The 18,219-nt window shown below is 41.0% G+C and overlaps 1 protein-coding gene and 1 pseudogene across 6 annotated transcripts in view; one reads left to right on the top strand and one right to left on the bottom strand.

Annotated features, from left to right (window-relative positions):
- UBE4B (ubiquitination factor E4B) overlaps nucleotides 1–18,219 on the top strand; it is a 137,562-nt gene that overhangs the window by 93,351 nt on the left and 25,992 nt on the right. For all 6 annotated transcript variants that reach the window (XM_036999746.2, XM_036999747.2, XM_036999748.2 and 3 more), the window contains 11 exons: nucleotides 1,254–1,337; nucleotides 3,805–3,861; nucleotides 4,393–4,509; nucleotides 4,609–4,707; nucleotides 5,292–5,405; nucleotides 6,838–7,036; nucleotides 7,699–7,837; nucleotides 12,107–12,206; nucleotides 13,407–13,534; nucleotides 14,357–14,455; nucleotides 15,673–15,908. In XM_036999746.2, the coding sequence (XP_036855641.1) occupies nucleotides 1,254–1,337; nucleotides 3,805–3,861; nucleotides 4,393–4,509; nucleotides 4,609–4,707; nucleotides 5,292–5,405; nucleotides 6,838–7,036; nucleotides 7,699–7,837; nucleotides 12,107–12,206; nucleotides 13,407–13,534; nucleotides 14,357–14,455; nucleotides 15,673–15,908 (1,372 nt within the window). The remainder of the gene's footprint in view (nucleotides 1–1,253; nucleotides 1,338–3,804; nucleotides 3,862–4,392; nucleotides 4,510–4,608; nucleotides 4,708–5,291; nucleotides 5,406–6,837; nucleotides 7,037–7,698; nucleotides 7,838–12,106; nucleotides 12,207–13,406; nucleotides 13,535–14,356; nucleotides 14,456–15,672; nucleotides 15,909–18,219) is intronic.
- LOC108400725 (large ribosomal subunit protein eL22 pseudogene) lies at nucleotides 14,463–15,649 on the bottom strand (annotated as a pseudogene).

Here is an 18,219-nt window from a genome sequence, read left to right on the forward strand (position 1 = left end):
CATCTTGCAAAAAAATTTTTGAGATTTTTCTTGATGACCAGCTGTGAAATTTATTTGTGGTGATTTTGGAACTTCTGTCTGCTTTTTCTTGATTGCAATTTTGTCGTTCCCTAGCCCCACACCTAAGCATCATCTCTCCATCTTAGCCATCTTATGGAAGCACCTTACTTCTACTCTGATCGTTTGAATTGCAAAAACTAGAATTATCTCTTCCAGAGCTGTGTTGATACCTAAAGACACCACCCAGGCACTTTGTAATCCAGAAGAAGACCTTTTCCATATCCTGTGTTTCTTAAATGGCAGAGGTGTTCAATACAGTGGGCTGAAGTTAGCAGGAAAGGGAATTTTTCTGGTTGCCCAGTGGCTTTATAGAACACCCCTGTTTTCAGCTTGTTGCATTCAGATTGCCAGCTGTTGTTTACAGCTTCTGCTTAGTGGTGTTAGTCTTGAATCCCGACCAAGTCTGTGTGTTGATCAGTGAGAGCATTGTGAAATTTGAAAATTAGCTGCGCTGAGCAAATCTTGCATATTGTTCACACGCCCTGGTATTAATGTGAACTTGTAAAAATAAACTTGCCTGTCCGAAAGCTCTGGTATCAGGTTATTGTATTAATGATAGCATATATGGAGGTACATTCTAATAAAGTTTTCCTTTTCATTTTCAACATTTACCAGCTCTTTGCTCTATGTAATTAAAGTTCACAGAGTAATGATAATATCCATTATTGGTCTTTTTTCTTGTTCTCTTCAAAATAAACTGGAAAAGATGGCAAGAATTACATGGAAATAGGAACAAATAAAATTTTAAAATATTGATAGAGTTGAGAAAATCCTGGAACCTTCAGTCCAGTGTCTTTACAGATTACAAGTGGTTGGTATCCGAAACATACTTTGTACTGCAGTGTGCAGAGTTCAGTTGATTAGACATAGCATGGATCCTGAAGGGTCCCGTAGTAGGCTTTACATTTGTGAGTCTCTGTTGAATCACTGGGAGTCCTACCAGCATATTAGGGTTCACCAAATCCTGTTACTTCTGGAGAATTCAGCTGCACTACTTTGTGAGTAGCCTTGTCTCAAAGGACAGAGCAACACTCCCTGGCAGGATTCTAGACTTGTTTATATACAGCACAGCTTCTCCTTGGGGAAGGGGTGGAAATGCCTGGACATTCAGATTCAGCACTTCATTTGACACGCCTTGAGTTCCTAAATTTTTAAGCTTTATTTCTGATAATTCTTTTTTCTTTTTCTTGTAGATCTTTGTCCCCATTTTACAAGGCCTGGCTCTTGCTGCCAAAGAGTGCTCCCTCGATAGCGACTACTTTAAATACCCCCTCATGGTAAAACTTTGTCCTTTTTCTTTAACCCATTCAGTAGGTGTTTTTCTTCCAGATTATTTTAACACACACTTCTCTTTCAGGTCCATGATCAACCTGGTTTTCAAATTTAAAACATGAAATCACTGCGCTGGCCGTGCAGTGTTTGGTGCCCCCTGAGCTGCGTCAGCGGAGAGAGCTCGCAGCGCCGTCCACGTTCCACCCTAGGCAGAAGCAGCCGCAGTCATTACCCCGTGCTCGGCCTTGCTGTGTAGCGTAGCTCATGAAAACAGTGATTATGAGTGGCATCCTTCTGATTGTCCTCACAATGAGCATGCTATATTTGGGATGATATCTTGTTAACCCAAAAAACCCCAAAACTATTCTAACTGCAAATAGAAAGCCAGATTTATACTAAGAAAAGAAATATAATTTTATCTTAATGTAGTGACTCTGTGCGGAAGATCGCAGAGTAATTTTCTTACTCGTCCTCCCTGTTTTCCTGAAGCCGTACGCTTCACTTCATGGGTTATTTGGGAAACGGCAGATCTGCTCAGCTCCTGAAGACACTTAGCACAAGCATGAATGGTGGACAGAACTTTCAGCTAGATTCTTAGTGAGGGCTTGACTGTTGTGAAAACACCTGAACCAGAAAGAAAATAAGAGATACTTTCCTTTTCTGGATTTGCTTCTTTGAAATTTTGGGGGAAAAATATTTTCATTTTGGAAATATGAAGGGAAAATATCAAAATCGGAAATTAGTTAACTCCATATAGGTTATACTGATATTTTTTTTACTGCATTTGTCAATTTTACTCATTCTCCTGACTTAATTCCATCTTACCATTGATTTTGTTACCTCCTGGGGACCTGTTCTGTGCCAGACACTTGGGGGGGACGTAGGTGCTAATTAGGGCGCCTCTCCACACGCTCCTAATCTGCTGCAGAATTCAAGACCACAGTGACATCGCCAGAGAATTACACTGTGATAAGTGCTAACACAGAGGGTGCATTTGTCTAATTTAAAAAATCAAAACTGAGTTAAAAGGCCAAGACAGTTCTGGAAAATGAGAAATGGGAATTCTTTTAAAAATGCCTTTGAATGGATTTATGTCAGGGCTCTGTCCCTTGTACATGTCATCCAGGCTTTTAATAAAATTCTGTCATCTTTATGCATTGTTCTGTCTGTAGCAGAGAAGAGGAAGTGGGATAATCTAATTGCTGAAGTTCGATGAGGAAATATAAGAGTGCACGTTATCGCTGCCGTATGTGAATGTTCCTTCATGGAATTGTTGGCTTTTTGATTCTGGTTTGAATTAGCTTGATGTCTCAGTAAGGGGCTTTGAGTGTCTGATATCAACAAAATGTTCTTCTTGGTCAAAAGACAAAGGCCTCCATTATGGTAGACAATAGTTTTATTTTGTGCCGTTATTGATGCTTGTACAGCAGTGAGAGGGCAATGCAAGAAAGGACAATAGTGAGAGGCAGGAAGAAGAAGGTTGGGAGCTCAAAGCAGAAACAGAGTTGTGAGTAAACACAGTTCTCAAGGACAGTGGATCCCAGCTTTGCCACACCTTGGAATCACCTAGGCATCTTTCTAAAAGATACTGATGCCTGGCTCCCAGACATTGTGATTTAATTCGTCTGGGTAGTGAAGGTGGCCTAGCATTGGGGTTTTCAGAGTCTTCCCAGGTGATCCTAATGGGCAGCCAAGTTTGGGAACCCCTGCATTAGGCAACAAGAACTTTTCCTTCTTGAGGGCTCTCTGAGCCTCAGTGGCTTCCCAAAGGTGTGTCAGCGCCTAAATGCGTTGACTCAAAGCTTTCCATTGTCTGACTTAGCAATATTTATAGCCATGTCCAAATCACAGAGAAAATTAAATTCCCTGTTGAAATCGTGTCTGTCTGGATTACCACAGCCGTGTTAAACTGTTTTTATGTTCTTAAAACCACTTTTCCTGATTCTCTAATGTGAGAATGATTGGAATGCCAAAGGAAAATGTTGGAGTTCTGAAAAATACCAGGGGTCTTGAAACCAAGTAATACTTCTAAATATTTTCTGAAATTGGTAGCTTATTAAGTTGTAACTTATTTATAGTCATGTTTAACACTGGCAAGAGTAGCCAACTAAAGTTTATGAGGCTTATCTTTTTGACATGGAAAGATGTTAAGTGAAAAAATCATTTTTGTAAAATATATACATTTATCTCTATGAGTATATGTCTAGAAAGCTGTAACTAAGATATGAAAAGAGGTTATCTCTTAGGGTAAAATTCATGAGTGATTTTTTATTTCATTTTGTATTTCTGTTTCATCTAAAGTTTTTTACAGTCCACACATACTAGCGTATTAATCAGAAAAGCTGTAAAGTAGTTAATGTTTTAGAGGGAATGCCAGTGTATGTATAGCAACGTGACAGCTATTCCTTGATGTTACACTTGGCAGTCAGTTTAAGATGCCATACATTTAAATGACTCTGATTTTATTTCTAGGCTTTAGGTGAGCTCTGTGAAACCAAGTTTGGGAAGACACACCCAGTGTGCAATTTGGTAAGTGCCTACCTGATGCGCTTGCACGTTTTCAGTGATCATATAACTCAGAAGATATTCCTTAAGTAACATTATCTGGAAAATGGCTCAGAGGACTTTTAGATGTAGATGTAGAAAACTCTTCTGGGTGACTCTCAATGTTTACATTGTTGTCGTACATATTATTGCCTGGGATGAAGTAATTTACTTTTTTTTGTGACATTTTTTATAAATCTTGTGCAACTAGAATAACAAGTCCTATGGGGAAACTTTTCTTGAGGCCTTTGGAAGTATAAGAATAGTTCATTTGAACTCTCAAAGAGTATCTTGAAACATAAAATCAAAAGAGTATCTTGTAAAAATGTAGAGGAGTTGGAGGGTTTTGGCCCATCTGAGATGAGAAAATACCAACAGGGGTCCCGTCATGTGTGTGAGCTTTGTGCTTTTGGTCGGCTGAGCGCCAGCTCCACAGGCTGGCTGGGGAGGGCCCCGGTCGTTACATTTTTACCTCACTTGCTGGTTTAGTAGCTTGATTTTTCTTTTCCCACATAGGTTGCTTCCTTGCCCTTGTGGCTGCCCGAATCCTTAAGCCCTGGCTCTGGGCGGGAGCTGCAGAGACTCTCTTATTTGGGAGCTTTCTTTAGCTTCTCAGTCTTTGCAGAAGATGATGTAAGTAGAGTGGCCATTGGCACCTTGCTGCTCTTATATTCAGATTCCTTCCCAAGTGTACATCAGATGTTGACTGAATATTTTCCCTCTTTTTTCCAGGCTAAAGTGGTTGAGAAATATTTCTCAGGGCCTGCCATTACCCTGGAAAACACTCGCGTGGTTAGCCAATCACTGCAGCATTACTTGGAGCTGGGGAGGGTAGGTGTTCAGAAAATGAGTCCAATGGATGAATAAAAGAGAGGCTCTAAGTAACCTGTGCCTTGAATAAAAACCGCAACAACAATGCTGTGTGCCCTTCTTACGTGGCCTCCTTCGGGGCTGGTCCCGAGTTCAGTGGCCATGCTCTCTCTCCAGCTCATTCTTAGGCATTTAAAATACAGGAGTGGGTGAGCACTGCTAGTTTGCATATACCCCTCAGGGACTCACTTGTCTCAAATGTAGATTGATGTGTCTTCAGTTCTGAAACTCAAAAGCTGCAGAATTACAAGCTAATTATAGTGTAATAAAGATAATTTTGATCCTGTCCTGGAAAGAAAATCATTAAAGCCGTCTTACTAAAGCATAACTATTTACCCCCTCCACTCTACATTCTGCTTTCCTGCAATTATCTTGACAGTTGACTGGACATTTCTTCTCTTCCCTGTGTAGTCAGATCCCCAAGAAATGAGTGGAAATGGGGGAGGGGAGAAAGCGGGAAAGAGACGAGCTGTTCTTGAAATCAAAAGGGAATCATTTTTACAATAAAGTGTAACTTTTGTCTTCCTTTTTAAAATAAATTTCAGCAAGAGCTGTTCAAGATTCTGCATAGTATTCTGTTAAATGGTGAAACCCGTGAGGCTGCTCTTGGCTACATGGCAGCTGTGGTCAATGCCAATATGAAAAAGGCACAGATGCAGGTAGGCCTACTGAAGACGACGTTTATTTATTCGTTAAAGTCACATTTGTAAACACACGTTTGTTCAGTACCTGCCGAGCAGTGTTCTGGGAAATGGAGACACAGGCTTGAACAAGGTACACCAGCTTCCTACTTCTGTGGAGCTTGTATTCCAAAGGCTAAATGAGTAGATGTATAAATACATTATTTCAGACAGTCATAGTATCTGCAGCAAGTAAACCACGGTAGAGGAGTTGAGAGTAACCTTGGAAGTACTAGAGGGAAGGTGTAGGAGTGATTTTGATGTTCGTGGCAGGGAAAACCCCTCTAAGGTGACATTTGATTGGAGACATGACCGATAAGAAAGAGCCAGCCATTGCAAGGCTGGGAAGACAGCCACCTAGACCTGCGAAGGCACTAAGGTGGGAGTGAACCAGCTTTGGAACAAGGCCAGAGGATAGGGCTGAGGAAGGAGGGTGGCAGGCCATGGGCCAAAGCGTGGGCAGAGGCTTCCTCGGGTCGGCCAGCAGGGTAAGAACTGCAATGGAAAGCCGTTCAGCAAGGAGACCACATCTGCTGCGCGGAGGATGGGCTCAAGTGGGAGGGAGAGCAGGAGCCGACCAAGGAGGCCAGTTACAAGGTCCAGGGTCACCAGATGTGGCGAGGGAGGCTGGTGGCCTGGCCTGCATTGCAAGGGAAGAAAAGGTAAAGGTGTCCTTTTCTGTATTATTAAGTAATGAACAAGAGATGTGACATTTCTACTCAGAAGAAGAGAACAAATATAGAGGAGTACGGACCCGCCATTAGACGGCCTGGATTTCTTGATTGTGGTTCCACCATTTACTAACAGATCTCAGACAATGTCTAAGGTCGTAGGTCTCTGTACCTCAGTTTCCTAAGTGCTAAATGGAGATAACAATAATACCTAACTTGTGGATTCGCTATACATGAAGTTGTTAGAATAGTGCCTGGCTCATAGTGACCACTCAACTGCTGTTGACTGTTGTATTTGTAATTGTCAGGTTATTGATGCAGGACCACGCCAGTGATGCGAGCTAGGGAAACTGTTGGGTGGTGACAAGTGAAACTAGTTGTTTTGATGCTCTTGGTAGGAAATTAAGAAGAGAAAGGAAGCAACATTTATTGTTTCTACTTAACTAATTTCTATGATCTTGGATAAATCACTTAAATTCTCTGAGCCTCGATTTCTGACTGTAACATGTGAATAACAGTATCACTGACTTTGAAGGGTTATTTTGAAGATTCAGTGAGACTATAAAATCCTTCACATATTATTAACACTCAACAAATAGTACCTACTAATACAACAGTGGTGGCGGGGACACAGTCCTCCCATTGACTTTCAGATGAGCATGCAGGCTCCTTTCACACAATGTTGTGCCAAAATTTCTTTTCAGATCATTGTTGTAAATGCTTTTCTTCATATTTCACAGGCAGACGATAGATTGGTATCTACAGATGGATTCATGCTGAATTTCCTCTGGGTGCTGCAGCAACTAAGTACAAAGATCAAGTTAGAGACAGTTGATCCCACGTATATATTCCACCCAAGGTGTCGGATTGCTCTTCCCAATGACGAGACTAGAGTAAATGCCACAATGGAGGATGTGAACGACTGGATGGCTGAGCTTTGTGAGTGATACACTCCTTACTAGGTCACTAAAAGCTGTCCTTTTATTTTAACTTTTTTTAACTTATTTTATTTTGATTATGATTCCTCACAAATCATTATTAATCTATCCAGAAAATGAAGTTATGAGCCAGAGATACATAATAAAAAAAAATCTTATATGGATTAGCTAAATAGATATGTAGAACAAATGGAGGGAAATAAAAAAGAAATATAATAAAAATGAGACCAGAGACTTAGTAATATAGATTTTATATATGCTAATTAAAATTCTCATGAGATATTTCATAGATCTTGATAAATTGATGTTATAAAAATATGAATATTTTAAAGGTGTTAAAATTGTTGACCTTTATTCTCTCCATATTATAAAACATGTTATTTAATAACAGACATCAAAACCCTGTGGCATTTTTTTTAACATTACAAAATTATTCATAGAGGTTCTATGCTTAACTGGCAGCATCATGATCAGATATATACATTATGACAATATTTAAACTGTAGTAAGAACTAAGAGCAATAAAGTCAGTATTTGATTAGTGTTGTTTGAATGAGTAACTATTGGTATAATCTCAGAATCATACCTCATAAATCTGTAAATTCCAGAAGAATCAGAAGGTTAAATGTTAAAATAATATAGAATACATGTTATTTTTCCCAGATGGAGATCAGCCTCCATTTTCTGAGCCAAAATTCCCTACAGAATGCTTCTTTCTTACCCTGCACGCCCACCACCTCTCTATTTTGCCAAGTTGCCGTCGCTATATCCGCAGACTCCGGGCCATCCGGGAACTCAATAGGTATGTGCATCACGCTGTGTCCTGGGATTGCCTGTTACCATTTCTCACAAGCAAGCAGTCCCACTGTGACCAGTAGATTTGAATGTGGGGGTATGTGTGTTACAGTGCACCATCTGCCTCCACTACCATGTTCACATTCCTCAGTTGGCCAGGATTCTTTATGTGGTAAAGTGACCCAAATCTTGGTTTTTGAGAGTTCTCAGCTAGGTGTATGGTTACTGCAGACTTCTATTTAATTTTTACACTGGGCATGGTATTAGCAGGAGGCACTTTAAAGGATCTCCTGGGTTCCAGACATACTCCTCCTTCCTGGACTATGAAACAGTAACTCTAGTTTCCCTTGATAAACAAGATCATTTACACCCACCAGCATGTAATTGCCTTTGGCACATTGTCCTATGGCTTAAGGAGTCCAAAGGGGTCACATAGCCCCATTTCCAGTTCATTAGCACCCTTATTGTGTTTCTTAATCTGAGCCTTTCTCCCCCTTGTATGTCACCTCCCAATTAACAGAAGTCACAGGAACAGGCATTAAACATTTTTGAACAAGTCATCTAGAATAATAATAAAAGAGTGGCTGCTTCTACCATTTGATTCAGAATTGGTGTACGTGTCTGGCTATGAGATGTCGTCTGTACCTATACCTGTACCTATTCCTACCTTCTAAAATCACTGTTAATTCTGTTAGTTACTCTGTAGGTTCTTCTAAGATTTTCTTTCTCAATGCTTTTTTTCATGCCTCAGTGCACTGGCCAGTTTCTGATACACTGAATAGAAACAACCTGCTTATAATTTCTCTATTCTAGATAATGGAGGAAGGCTTTTTTTTAATATATCCTGTTATCTGATTGAGGAAATACCCTTTTATTTCTGGTTTTCTAAAAGTTTTTTATTCTTAACAGGAGTTGAATTTTATTAAATGCTTTTGCCATATCTATGGAAGAGAGAAGATATTTTTTCCTTCTTTATTCTGTTTATATGGTTAAACTGGTTTTCTGATATTAAATCAATCTTTCATTCTTGGAGTAAACTCAACTTTTGTATTATTGCTTTTATATGTTATTGCATATTCAATTTGCTAATATTCTGTTAAGAGTTTTTGAGTCTTTATTCAAAAGAAAGATCTATTATTTTCATTTGTTAATTCTTACTCAGATTTTGGTATCAACATTATGTTTGTCATATAGAAAGAGTTGGAGAGTTTTCTCTCCTTTTATATCCTTTGGAAGAGTTTATTATATAACAGTTACGTTGTTTCTTTCTTAAATGTTTGGAGACATTCATTGATAAAGCTGTCTGGGGTTAGAATTTTCCATGTGGGAAAGTTTTTAACTATGTATTTTTATTCCATTAATAGATATAGGACATTGTAGATTTTCATTTCATCTTGTGTCTGTTTTTCTATGATAGCTAAAGTTTTGAAATTTTTAGGCATATACTTGGTCCATGTTATCCCTTCTGTCATTTTAGTATCTGTAGTTCTTTATTATTTCCTTGCGCTTTGTTTTAGTTTAACTTGTTTTTTTGTTGATGTTTTATTATCTCTGGAGATTGATACCTTAATCATTCATTTATAGCCCTTGCTTATATATGCATTTAAGGATGTTCACTTTCCCTCTAAGCATGGCTTAGCTTCATTCATCCCTAAATGACATGTTTAGTATGTTATATTTTACTGTTCAAAATATTTTCTAACTTTTACTATTTCTTATCTGACCTGTGAGTTATTCTAAAATACATTGTTCAAATGCCAGATTCTTGGGGGATTTGTCGATTTATCTTTTTGTTACTGATTTCTGACTGACTCCAATATGGTCAGAGGACATACTCTGATTTGTGTCCTTTTAACTTTATTGAAATTTGCTTAATAGCCTAACATTTACATTAGTAAATGTTCTATTAAGGCCTGACAAGAATGTGCTCTCTGTGTTGTCTCTTGCAGTTTTTCATATATGTCAGTTAGGTCAGGTTTGCTAATCTGCAAATTTTCCTCATGTCTGCTGATTTTATTGGCTTATAATATCAGCTGTTAAGATAGGCTTATAGGAAATGCAGACTGCTTGTGGATTTGTCTGTTTCTTCATCCCAGAATGGATGCCCTTCTGGGGTCCCATTGCTCCTACTGACTTTGGAAGATCCATTTCAATGGTGCCATCTGTCACCTTCACTCCCGGCCTATAGTGGACAGTCACCATTGTGCTTTTCAGAAATGTTGGTGTCCCTTTCACCTTTGTATCAATTTCAACTGTACAACATAGTGATTCAACAGTTACCTTCATTATTAAATGCTCACCTCATTAAGTGTAGTTACTGTTGTCAACATAGAAGGATGTTACAACATTATGGACTATATTCTCTATGCTGTACTTTGATCCCCATGACTATATTATAATTGGGATTTTGTTCTGTTTTTGTTGTATTTCTGTTTTGTTCATTTGTTTGGATTTCACATACAAGTGAAATCATATGGTATTTGTCTTTCTCTGCCTGGCTTATTTCACTTAGCATAATACTCTCTAGGTCCATCTATATTATTGCAAATGGCAAGATTGCTTTCTTTTTCATGGCTGAATAATATTCCACTGTAGATATGCACCCCGTCTTCTTTATCCATTCATCTGCCTATGGACACTTTGGTTGCTTCCATGTTCACCTATGTAGTTTTCAACGCTGTAACAGGAGAAATGTCCTCCAGGATATAGTTGGGAGTGTGTGTGTGTGTGCATGTATTAGAAGGGGGGTTACCTGAGCTAGTCACACATGGTACATCTGTGTCAATTAAGTTTTAAATTCCTTCCTCTGAATCATATCAACACATTATACCAGACTGCTCAGCCTCACCTAGCATAGGTGACTGTCAATTCCGAGCTTCAGTCATTTAGCTTGGCACACATTTAGAACCCCTTCCAGCTACTCAGGATAGTATATTGAATCGAGAATCCTGGCAGATATAACCATGTCAGTGAACACGTTCCTCTCCTGCTGATCAAGCATCTTCAGGATCCATTCCACATGTGATCACACACATACTCCCACACTCTGTCACTACACATGCGGTAGGTAGTCTAAAGGGGTCCCAGAGACATTCACATCAGCCCACAGGACCTGTGATACGTTATGTTACCTTCTATGGTAAGTAGCCAAGGATGTGAAAAGGAAATGGTAATTCTCAGTTTGAAATCTATAGCAATGTCTTGAAAAAACCAATTTTCAACCACAGGTTGTCTTGGCCACTCAGTGGGGCCCTGAACAAGGCTGCTTGTGCTTTGCCTCATTGTTCCATGTGCCTGTTCAGGGTGGCTCTCTAGAGGTGGACGTCAAGTGGGTCTCGCAGCCTGTGGTGCTTCTCCAGCATCTTCCACCCCTTTGGGTGTCCCCTCTCGTCTCCATTTGCATATGCAAGTGCCACACGCAGTTTCAGTGGATGCAGTAATAACTGGCTAAAAATTGTCATCATTTTTCGAGGACCAGGTATATACCCTGAGTTCTCCTTTGAACCTGGTCCAGCAGGAAGCTGCTAGTGTTCAGCCTGACAGTAGAGCCTCTGCCACAACTTCAGGCTGTGCTTCCAGAACAACCATGTGGCTGCCACCTCACAGTATTCACTTCTGCCTTCAGTGAGGGTTCCCTTCTTGGTGGTCATGTGCAGCAAAGGAGTCTGGGAAAACGTCATTTTGAAAAAACGTCAGCCTCTAGTTTTCTACACCTGTCTTGATGGAAAGGGGTTGAGATAGTGTTAAGTGAGCCAGTCTTTAAGCCTTGCAGCCAAATGCATGATCAGGGAAGGCTACCTCGCTGACAGGTGGTACCTGAGCAGACACCTGAAGGAAGTAAAGGAGCAAGCCCCAGAGACAATCTCAGATAAGAGCATTCCAAGCAGAAGGAGCGACTGTAAAAGAAAAAAAGGAAATGTTCGTAAAATAGCCTTTTGCTTGGGGTAATTGAGGAGGTACAACCTTGAATTTTCACAAGAGACTTGTTTTTCTCCTCCCAGGAAAATGAGGGAACAATGTATTTCTTCCCAAAAGAAAGTGCCATCAAACCCAAAGTGCCATCATTATTTTAGGAGCAAATTAGAAAGAAAAACACTGTCAATTAAACCATAACTTACCATTGATTGTAAGATATACTCTGATTTTAAAGATGGTAAAATGGGGGTGGGGGGAGTTGGGAAACGTGTCTGAGAGTAAATGAAATGGTCAAAATGAGGAGATGACTTGGGTCCATCCATGTGTTCTCTTTCATTTAACTGTTAGTCTTTGATTTCAGAACTGTGGAAGATTTGAAAAATAATGAAAGTCATTGGAAAGATTCCCCACTGGCAACAAGGCACCGCGAAATGCTGAAGCGTTGCAAGACTCAGCTTAAGGTTTGTATAGTTATTTAATTGGAGTAATTACAGACTAGCTTCATTATAGTAATTTTCCAAACAGAATATGTGCCTTGAATAAGCAGCTTTTTTTGTCATTATCTCTTCCCTAAAGATAAAATAGTACATTTAAAACTTGCTGATACCTTGCCTATGTCTACATATATAATATTTAAATTTCAGGAAAAAATATGCATACGCTTCTGCCAGTGACAGTACGACTTCTTAATGAGTTTTATGAGCCTCAGTTTAATGTCACCTCTTTTTCTCTACCCTGTGCAAGATCCTCCCCGACTGCCACCTCCCAGCCCTGAGACCCAAACACACCAAGTCCAGTACATCCAGCCACACACTTCCGTGATGTGTGACCCGGTGGGTCTGTGGCAGTGGAAGGATCTCTTTGCTTTACCCCTCATTCCTCATTTGTAATTGGAAATGATCCATCATATGAAGCCAACTATGGTTGGGAAAGTTTCTGCTGCTGAGACATAGCTGAAAACAAATGCTGACTAAACTTGTACAGGAACGCATAGATAGCAAACGTATGCATTTTCTTAGGTTTTTGTTCAAATATAAAACTGAATGTTAGCTGGTTGTGCTTTCCATTGATTGATAGTGAAAATTTTACCTAACTTAAGATTTCTGGTGCAGATTAAAATAGATTTCAGTTTCAAGATGCAGAGTAATCTCAGGGGTCTGCAGACTCCCCTGAGCACTCCACAAATACGTTTCAAGGAGCCTGCAAGCTGCTAGCATGCGTGTGTCAGTCTGTGTGCAGTTAGATCTCACTGTGATCCTTTGGAGAAGGTGTCACACCCGTGGTGGGCAACTCATAAATGATGGCCTGGAATCCAGATGCAGATTTGTCTGGCCTCTTGCCACTCACTGTCCCTGGCACCCAGAGCGCCTTCCCTTTCAGCTCTGTCCCCCAATCAGGCTATTTCAGTATGACAGAAATAATTACATTTGTGAGCACTTACTGTGTGCTCAGCCCTGCCCACTGGTTTGCCTGGCATGCCTTTTGTGTTTCTCAGAACACAGAAAGCTCTTGAGACACAGCCAGCCTCCAACAGCTGGTTAGAGGTGGCGCTCTTGAAGCCCCAGAGCCTATACTTCCAACCACCGGCTAGTTCCCTGCCTGGTCACGTTGCAGAGACTCAGCTACTGACTGATCTAAGGCGGGCATATCTTCTTCCACAGAAACTGGTACGATGCAAGGCCTGTGCTGACGCTGGTCTGCTTGACGAGAGCTTCCTGAGAAGGTGTCTGAATTTTTATGGCCTCCTCATCCAGCTGCTGCTCCGTATCCTGGACCCTGCCTATCCTGAGTAAGGGCGTGCCTTCCGCGTCACCTGGGCTCTCCTCCACGGCGCTGGCCTGTATTTATTCTTCGGAATCAATAGCTAAAAGCCAAGTGCTTATCAAGCATTCATTCATTCCTCAGTGTCTTGTATAGATAGGAAATAAGTCATATTAATAAATAATTTCCCTGTAGCTAGTTTTAGAAATAAGGGAATATCAGCACCTGTTACTTTAATTTTGCCATAGTGCTTTTTAAAGTTTGACTATCAAATCTTTGACTGATAGAAAAGGAAATCTACAAATTGGATGCAAAAAGCTGGAGATAACAGGATACCAGGCCCTCCTAAGCCCTGGGTCCAGGAAAATACCCAGCCAGTTCAGAGAATGAGCCCAGAATATTGTTGACCTCTTTATCATCAACAGGACATTTAAATTTTATTTATTACTATTATTTTACTGTTATTATGAAGTCTCTGGATCACCAGTATTGGTGAGGTTGGCCCAAGCTCTCCTCAGTTACGGGAAAGAGTACATATGTTGCTCTGTTGTCTCAACAGTGACCCAATGTGACCTTTTTTTACTTCCTCCCCATTTTGTTTACTGCATTAGTCTTAACAGGAAATCAAGAAAAGAAGAAACCATTCACATACAGTCTAGCATGTCCACTGTCTCCATTATTCCCAGTTCATATCTGGTTGTGGTCTTTGCCTGTGTACTTTTTCTGTAGTTATATCAGAGAAGGGAGTTTTCCCCCAAACAAAACACTTCTAACGGTCGTGTGATATCCCTTGTAGTTTGAGGAGCCATGGGGTCGTTTTGTTAACTTGTGCTCTTTTTCTCTTTGACAGTGTGACACTGCCTTTAAATCCAGATGTCCCCAAGGTATTTGCAGCATTGCCTGAGTTTTATGTAGAAGATGTTGCTGAATTTTTATTTTTTATTGTACAGTAAGTGCCTTTAACATACTACATGATTCTAATATGTTTCTATATGTAATATGTACATTATACTATGAACTGTATCACAAACCTCCATTTTTGTGCAAAATTTTATGTAAATGCTTTAACTGAGTGCTGCCTGGAAACGGAAAATAAATCCACCTGAGGCAACAAGCTAATTCTAATAATATCTCAAAGACAGAAGCAGGGTCAGCAATGTTTATGATAATGTATTCTTTGAACTTTGAGTTGAATTTCTAATAATTGAGCATCTGTTTCTGAAAAACAGAAGGATCACACCATTTATAAATATCTGAGTGAACATTCAAAAAAACCCAGAAATACCCACGTCTCTCTCTTTTTTTTTTTGGTTCCGAAGTTTTATTCAAGAACTCATACAAAATATTCAGATAAATTTAAGTTTTAATCCTCACCTTCCTCTCCATCTTGATTAATCTGAAAGTAGCATAATTCATGACTTCCTTTGCTGTTAGCAACTAAGCGCAACCTGTCGCGTAGATGATGACGATTCAGGTATTTTTTGGTGAGATACTTCAAATGCCTTTTGGAAAAAGCCACCTCAGAAGTGACAGTAACCTTGCTCCTGTTTCTTCCCGTGGTTACAACCCCTCCTCCGAGATGCCCGGCCTTTTCAGTTCAGTTTGACTCTCTCCTGAAGAAACTGCTCAAGATTGGCAGTGTCCGCGGCTCCGTCTTCTGCAGGCTGAGTGCCGTCCAGAGTGAACTTCAGAATCCGCTTCATTTTCTCGCCCCTTTCACCACAAGCTTTTTCACAGGAGCCATGGCAGCAGTGGAGGCAGAAAAAAGCCACATCTCTATTTTATACCAAAATGTTTCTCAGTTGTAAAATTGGAGGATGCTTATAGAGAAATGGTTTGCCTTTATAAATGATGTTTGAGATGTTTTAAATAATAATCTAAAAGTTCTTAAAAGTCTTTTTGGTAGTGAAGCTATTAAATGAAATTCTCCTTATTTTTAATCACAATAGATTTATTTTCTCAAACATAGTCAACATAAGGTGCTTTGACCAATAGACTGATGGATTTTAAATCTCTCTAGTTATAATGTGAATTAAACTCAGCAAGTTAAAGGGAGTTGTGACTCAGCTCCTAGGCCTCTTTGCCTCTCTCCCTGCTTACTGACCCCAGCAGCGACCCACGTCGAGTGTCCCAGAGCTTTATTTTGCGCTTCCCCCCTCTCTGCAGGTACTCTCCTCAGGTGCTCTATGAGCCCTGTACTCAGGATATTGTGATGTTCCTCGTTGTGATGTTGTGTAACCAGAACTACATCCGAAATCCCTACCTGGTGGCCAAACTGGTAGAAGTTATGTTTATGACCAACCCTGCTGTTCAGCCACGAACCCAGAAGTTTTTTGAAATGATTGAGAATCATCCTCTCTCCACCAAATTGTTGGTCCCTTCCCTGATGAAGTTTTATACAGGTAAGTTCCTAGGTATACAGGTGTGCAGGGTCATCTAAAGCAGTGGATGGCCTTTCTCTAAACCTGTTACTTACTATCCTGACATCCACATAAAGTATAATCTGCTAACCCCCTGCCAGCAGAGCATATATTCTTGTTAATTTATGCAGAGTATTGGAAACAGCACATTGCCCATCCTGCATACTAGTCCCTGATAATTCAGCAGGAGCCATTGAAAGTCAGATGGTTAACACTGAGATCTGATTGGTATCAACAGCACAAGTTGGGATTTTCATCTGAAATCACCTGGTTCATGTTAGCTTTGAACTTGCAGCACTAGTTTTATAACACTGTCCTATACTCCAGAGTTTCCAAAGGGTGGGTAAAACAGGGAGCTTGTTAACAATGCTTATTCTTGGACCCCACTCAAACCACTGGAATCAGGATCTCTGGGAGTTGTCACTCATTCACTAGTTCTCCACGTATTTCTTGAGAGCCTGCTCTTTGCCAGGTACTGTTCTTGGTGCTGGTTACACTGATGAACTAGACTGAGGACACAGCAGACATTCTGCAAAGAGGTCCTCCTCTTCTAGATGAATCATACCCCACATTTTCATTTTTAATTTGGCTTTTAAACTGAAAATATGTTTTCATAAAGCTGATGACCTTGGGAGCTGTTCACCTGTCTACAGCAAAGGCATAGGATTGTTCTGACGGCACATTTTCCGTCCCGTTTATATTTCCTGGGGAAGGGAGTGTCTTATCTGTCGTCTGATCTTCTCTTGAGCCTGGCACGTTCTGGGCACCCAGTAAGTGTCTTCAGCATTCAGTAGAATTGTACTCAGCGTGCTCCTGGAAGACACACCAGCCGCCAGAGTACCACCCCTGGCTGCTGAGAGCAGCAAGAGCAGTTTGAGGGTCCCCCTGTTCAGTAACAGCCACCCCTGCTCTGTCAGCTGCTCATCTGGGGCTGAGGCTGTCATTTGTCTCTCCATTTCTAAGGGTTCCGAGAATCTGTCTGCCTCCTTCCCCTTTGTCGCTGTTGTTTGTCGCTGTGCTTTGTCGCTGTTGTTCTGTGACATCTCATAAGAGTTTCTCTCCATCCCAGCCTACCTGTAGCCTCTTAGACCTAAAGCAAGTCCACAGGCCCTTTGCAGTTTTGTTAATGCCCTCACTTTGGCGGCAGCAGAGAACACTCCTGGGGAGAAAGCCCCTTCTGGGGACTCCCAGTCCCCATCTTTATCTGTCAGCCCTGGTAGGGAGGGTCATTCAGGTACAAATGGTGTGTCGCATGTGCACAGAACAGGACCTTGTATGGTGCCTTGCACATATCAGGCTTGGTTGGATTGAACATTGAACATAATTCTGCATTTCTTAAAAAAGCAATGAGGTACCTCCTTTCACCTGTAAAATTTATGTTTGAAGAAGAGAATACCTAATGTTAACATGGTTATAGAAAAATAAACTTGACTGCAAAAACCAAAAACCTGCTTCATCTCTCCTATAGCTAGTGTGCAGAACTGGTGCTATGAACTCTCAGAGTGTAAGTTGGGAAAGTCTTTCTGGAAGGCAGTTTGGCAGTTCACACCTTTAAAATGTATGTATCCTTTTTATGAGTCAAAGTCTAGTAAGGAAAACAGAAATAGACCAGTCATTTTAATAGAATTTAATAAAAGGAACTGATTAACTAGGTATTAGAAACCGAAAAGGCCAGTGAAGAACATTGGGGTAACAGATTATAGATGTAGGAAGCAGCCGTTGTCTGCCCTGGGGGCTGGGGAACCCAGGGAAGAGGCTGCGTTAGAATCAGCAGCTTGAATGGGAGCTCAGACTGAATAAGGACCCAAAGCCGCTGAGGAAGGACGCTGGTCAGCTGGTGGTGGTACCTGAGGGCGTTGGATTTACCCCTTCGTCGACTGAGGGACAGCGTGGGGACTGGAGCCAGCCGCCGCTGCTGGGATAGAGAGCCTTGCTGGCAGGGACAGTGAGCCTGCCCCAGGGACCGAGTCCCTTCTCCCCGCTGCGGATAGCCGGCTCTCCTGCAGCGCCCCCTGCTGGCGAACCCAACCGAGGGCCAGCCGGCAAAGGGAGGGGAGACGTTGCCCGTCAGCCCCAGCGAACCAAAGCCAAGTAGAAAGGGAACATTTGGAGCTGAGACACAGAAGCTGAATAACCAGCACACCCTCTGGTGAAAAAACTGAATTTCCAGCGATCTGGTCTGTGGGGATAATTGTAAGTGTATGTGAATGTTTTTAATAATGTTCACCAGAGCAGCATTTGTAAAGCAGTGTAGTGAAAATGTTAAAAACAATCTAAATTTCTGCCTATTGTG

Source organism: Manis javanica, chromosome 4, assembly GCF_040802235.1.
Source record: "Manis javanica isolate MJ-LG chromosome 4, MJ_LKY, whole genome shotgun sequence".
In the NCBI taxonomy this organism is placed as follows: Eukaryota; Metazoa; Chordata; class Mammalia; order Pholidota; family Manidae; genus Manis; species Manis javanica.